Consider the following 5,552-nt stretch of genomic DNA (forward strand, 5'->3'; position numbering starts at 1 on the left):
CACACAAATGGAGTTGAATCTAGCTTGTACTAAGTTTTATCTGTAGACATTTCTTTGCATGTGGTATTATCTTTGTCCTTAAGTTTCGTTGTTGATAGCTGTGTCATTGATTATCATCCCAAATCCTCGGATTTTTATATTGTGATGGACTTTTTTTCAACTGCAAATCCTAGTTGTAATATTGATGAAGAATACTAATGATAACAGAAAACAATGAAATATGTTTTATTTACAATGTAAGATGGTACAAAAATAATAGTTACAATATTGTTACACATATATCTAAAGCTTTTGACCTTTTGGTTCTAATATGAAGAAATGATTAACAAAGACACATGTAAAACAGCCACTTATATTTTAGAAATGAGTCAAATGCTTTGTTACATATATAAGCTTTATCTGTCTTTCCATACATCAACCAATACATCAAATATTTGTTTACTTGTAGTTTACTTAATAAAGTAGCAAATACAGATAATGGATATGTTTTCAAAGGAGATTCATTTTCGAAAATTCATCTCATCAACAAAACGAAACTTGTCAGTAAATATTCACAGCTTACATCAATATATATATAACCTTTGGTCTTAACCTTTCGCTCCAGGATTGACGGGTACATAGTACTCATTCACTTAAAGAGGAAACAATTATCAAATGTAGGACTTTGAACTTATTTATTGATATGTATTTTGCATGCAGATTTTTCTTCTCTTTTTTATTTCAAACACTTATTTTTGCATCAATGCATATCAACTAATACCATGATGCTAACATTGTTGTTATCATTTATACAAAGGATATTAATAAATCATGTAAATAGCAGTGACTCATAACAATGATACCATTTTTTCGGTCATTATACTAATAATTATGAATTTTATTTTTCAACAAAATTTAGGATTGCTTAATTGCATTAAAATAAACATATGTCATAGAAATAGGAATAAAAAGTTTAGATTACCTCTAAATTATCTGCTATTAATCTAAATTGATTTTAAGGGTTTATATAAAGTACTTATGAAGATGTACATACAAATGTTTTATAAAAATGTAAAACATCATACCTGTCTACAAGTATATGACACTTTGAAATGTTTTTTTCGAAATATAATAAAGAAATTGACCATATAAAACAAATTACAAAATGTTGTTTTTTAAACCATAGAATTGAATTTCACAGCGTAATATGAACATGTGCAATAGTACAGTCTATGAACACAAATTGTTAACTATCAAAGTATCAATTAAATGTAACAGTTCATAAACTTAAAGTAGATATTTTGTTTAAACAAAAATGTATTGGAATGTTAATTAATACTCAAACTTTGTGCTTTGCATCCTAAACAATATTAAGGTTTGAAATGTGATTCAGTGGTATTGAAAACAACACCTGAATATTAACAAATGAATTATACTTTCATCTATTGTAAAGATAACAGTTCTCGCGAGTTGTTTATTTTTTTGAAAAATTGTTCAATCAATTTAAAATTGTTCTTTAAGAAAAATCAAAACTGGGAACTCGAAAATAGAAAATAAAACCTTGCAGACAATGAAGGTATGTTTTTCATCTTCAACAGGTTTAAGCCAATGTAATGCAACAACTGTCCCATATACATACGAGCGATCATCATTTAAAAACTGAGGGTGAAAAAACTTAATATTGATTTTTTTTCTATTTTTTTTTTTAATATATTCTTTTAAGAAAACCCAAAAAAGAATACTCACGACATCAACATGATAAATGATATAGATTGGATACAAAATATGACCAAAAGCTATGTAGAATTTAGTTTAACCACCGTTGTGTCTTGGTGGCCGTGCAGGAATACACATCTCTGTCTTCACTGGCGCAGGACAGTAACTATGTTCAGCGGGCCTGGTAACTGTTAGATTCGTACATCTGCCTGGAAGTGCCGAAGTCGTCATCATTTCGGTATTACATAGCTGCATTTCCTTTGAGGCAACAAAGTAGTCGGTTTCCTGGTTAACTCCTGCAGAAGATTTACACTTCTGGAGTTTAAGCTGTCTTAGCCGTCGTCCTGGTCGATGAATATTATCCGTCATTTCATCCATGTATCCCATTTCCCTGAAAAATGGTTTGACATCTTCAAATGCCTTTTGGACGAGTGTATTATGTTCATCTAGGAGCTGTTGTATCTCTTGGATAGGTAAATTAAAATCACCTCCAATCAGGATCTCCACTCCAGAAGTCCAGCCAAGATACTGAGCCAACCATAGGTAACGAAATGCAAACTTATAACGTTCTTCTGATGTTGTTTGAGTAAGCTCCCAGTGCCAACTAACACAATGGAACTGTTTGACGATATGTTGTGTCGGTTTAGGAGCCAGGACATCGAACAAGGGGTACAATAGTTGTCCTTTTGTGATGCCAGGTACCATCAAAGATGGAATCAGATCGTACCCTTTTGGGTTTTTCAATTTCAGCCTCTTCGTATCGTACAAAAGTACAGTCTCGTGCTTGTAAGCGACTTGCTCTTGACGATAATCAGTAAGGACTGGTGAAGACATGTCTGGCTCGTCTCCCGGCAAAAACAATATATCTGGCTCATCGTGTCCGATAATTTCGTTCAGGTAAGAATGCCGATAGTTTTGATACTGTTTTCCATTCCTACCAGAAGCATTCATGCTGATTATCCTTAATCTATCTGTATCTCTTCCCATTTTTTCTGAAAGGGTTAAAATGATGTCTGTTATAAAGCTTTCTATTTTTATTCTTTACATAGCTACCTTTTTTAATATTAATAGTGAATTGCAGTGTAAATAAACATGTTTTCTTTATTCCCTAAAACTGTTTTTCTGAAAAAGTAGTAAAATACATTAACAGATCAATGGTATGCAGTCCAATAATTCAGTGACTGAATATGAATATAAATTAGTAACATAAGAAATGCAATTCATGTAAAGGCAAAGTAGATATTATAATGTATTTGAAATTTATTGATCTGTATTTATTCTTATTTAATCTTATCCTATCTAGTTTCACACATATTCAAAAGCTAAAGCTAAATTCTAATGACATAATTCGCTTACCTTTTTACTTTTCTTCAAAGGTATCTTTGTTGAAATTTTGCCCGTTAAATTGATAACACAGTATTTACCTGAAATAACATTAAAATAAATGAAGTTAGTTCTCATGTTCTATAGTAAATTTAAAACAGTTGGTCTTATACTATTATATATATTTTTTTCCTTTATAGATTGATCTTAATTATTTTGAAATATCAATTACTTTTCCCAGAGTTTGACTCCGTATAATTGTTAATTCCTTTTTTGAGTATTTCATTGATTTGATTATGATAAATAGTTTTTAAACGATTTAATGTCAAATATCTGCTTACTTTTCGAATGCACCTGTGAATATACAAGGTGCAATAAATAAGGATTATTTATGTTTCACTGAAAAACAAAAGGGGTAAAGAAGAAATCCTTGGTAATTGGTAATTGATAAATTGAGTATTTTACATTAATACTCTGATAAAAAAAAATAAACAAAAAAAACGGCTTATATTATTTGTATATTTGCGCACTAATATTAATCCAACGTCTAACGTTTTTCTGAAAATAAGAAATATATGTTACATACGTATTGATCTAAATATATATTGCATAATAGGTGTGGAAATTTCCACCAAACAAAGTTTGTTATTACATGTGATAGTATTGTTATGCATTCTTACTAAATGGCATTTAACTTCGGAAATTAATTGAAAAATGAAAATGTATAATAATGACTTCTGAGTTACGACAATTGACATACCCAATGGACATAATACAACTAAGAGGTATTCGTAATACATTTACGTTTATGTTGGGTTTTTTTCATATTTTTTAGTTACTTAATAGGGATTTCCGTTTTATCAAAATATACAGTTTGAAAATGTCTATCATTTTATATCGAATTCAACATAGCAAATGTTGTATTTAGTTTTAAATTTCGAACTATTAGCATATAACCGGCATGATACAATGGTTCCATGTAATTCTGATATAATATAACAAATATAATATTCATAATATATGGGTGGTTTTTTTTTTTGGTAATATCTAGCTCAATTACCTGTTACGATATATATTTTTAGATTAATCCGTATGTAACATACGTCTCTTATTTTCAGAAAACGTAAGAAATTGGATGATCATTTAATAATAGTGCGCAGAAATGATTTTTGATACATATGCCATTTTGGTTTGAAATATATCATCGACAATATATAAATGATATGAGCCGCATTTTAGATTAAAAAAAAAACTAAAAAAACTCAATATTATCAATTACCAATTAACAAGGATTAATACTTTATCACTGTTGTTTTACAGTGAAAATATAAATATTCCTTCTGTATTGTTCCTTGCATATTTACAAGTTCGTGCGAAAAAAATAAAGTAATTATTTGAACTTAAATTTAAATTAACTATATATCGTAAAATGGTTAATAAAATATTTTTTTTAAAGTTAATACTTCTACGGGAGTCAAACTTTGTGAAAGGTAGTCAATATAGAAGACATAATGTACGACACGAGGGGAAAGTGCACTTTGTTTACAACAAGTATAAGAATAAAAAGATGTGCTATGATTGCCAAGGAGAAAACTCTTCACAAGAGACTAAATGACAAAATAAATGAATGAATTATTGGTCACCGTATGACCTTCGACAAATTAGCATATGAAACTATTTCTCTTACTTTTTCTGGATTAACTGACATTGTGTACGGTTGGCATCAATATTTTTTAAAGCAAACTTAACCGAGTTAAAAAAAATCTGCCTCATTAACTAACTGTTTGAGCAGACTTACTTTTTTTAAATATACAAAAAGTTGGTCATACTTTATTTTTAACAAACGAACATATGACATATGTGTTAAATAGATTATAATAGATACAAAAATAGTTTGAACACTTCTTACCTTAAACAACGTTTATTATGTATGATCCTTGAATGGTGAACTGAATTTGCGCAATAATATGCACAATGGCTGGTTTTAAGGCAGATTTTCGGAAACTTTCAGCTATATAAATAGATTTAATCATCAAGGCTAAAAATAGATGTCGGATTTACCTTGATCATAAAATAGCTTTACATGGATGAATTTAAGTCAATGAAAACAACAGATTGAACTTAAAAACATATGTTTTACTTCATTTAGCTTCTAGAATATTTTAGACTGATCTGTTAACTACCTAGAAGAGAAGTTGAGCAATTTAAATCAAGAACTAAACATATGACCGTTCATCCATATAGGGTAAAGATAAAAATGATGAGAATATTTGTTTACATGCGGTACGAAATTTCAATAATGGAAGAGTAACCGTTCAAAACGTTGAAAAACAGACAAAACAACATTTAGAAACCAGTATTACGAATGAAACCAGTATTCAATGCAAACCGATATACACCGGACTTTATCAAGTTGGCAGTATATTATATTAATGGACAGAGTCCGAGTGATCTCATGTACATGCACAATGCATAAGATGTTTAATGGTACGTCTTCGTATATAATAGTTATGACCTACTTCTGATTTAATTAT

At 29.4% G+C, this 5,552-nt stretch overlaps 1 protein-coding gene across 1 annotated transcript; it reads right to left on the minus strand.

Annotated features, from left to right (window-relative positions):
* Window positions 1–212: 212 nt before the first annotated feature.
* Window positions 213–5,019, minus strand: LOC139523597 (uncharacterized). Its single transcript, XM_071317732.1, has 3 exons — window positions 4,928–5,019; window positions 3,052–3,119; window positions 213–2,687 (listed from the first exon to the last, which is right to left on the minus strand). Exon 3 carries the CDS (start codon window positions 2,680–2,682, stop codon window positions 1,792–1,794), a length of 891 nt encoding a protein of 296 aa, XP_071173833.1. The 5' UTR covers window positions 2,683–2,687; window positions 3,052–3,119; window positions 4,928–5,019; the 3' UTR covers window positions 213–1,791.
* Between the last annotated feature and the right edge of the window lie 533 nt (window positions 5,020–5,552).

This window comes from Mytilus edulis, chromosome 5 (genome assembly GCF_963676685.1).
Source record: "Mytilus edulis chromosome 5, xbMytEdul2.2, whole genome shotgun sequence".
Lineage (NCBI taxonomy): Eukaryota > Metazoa > Mollusca > Bivalvia > Mytilida > Mytilidae > Mytilus > Mytilus edulis.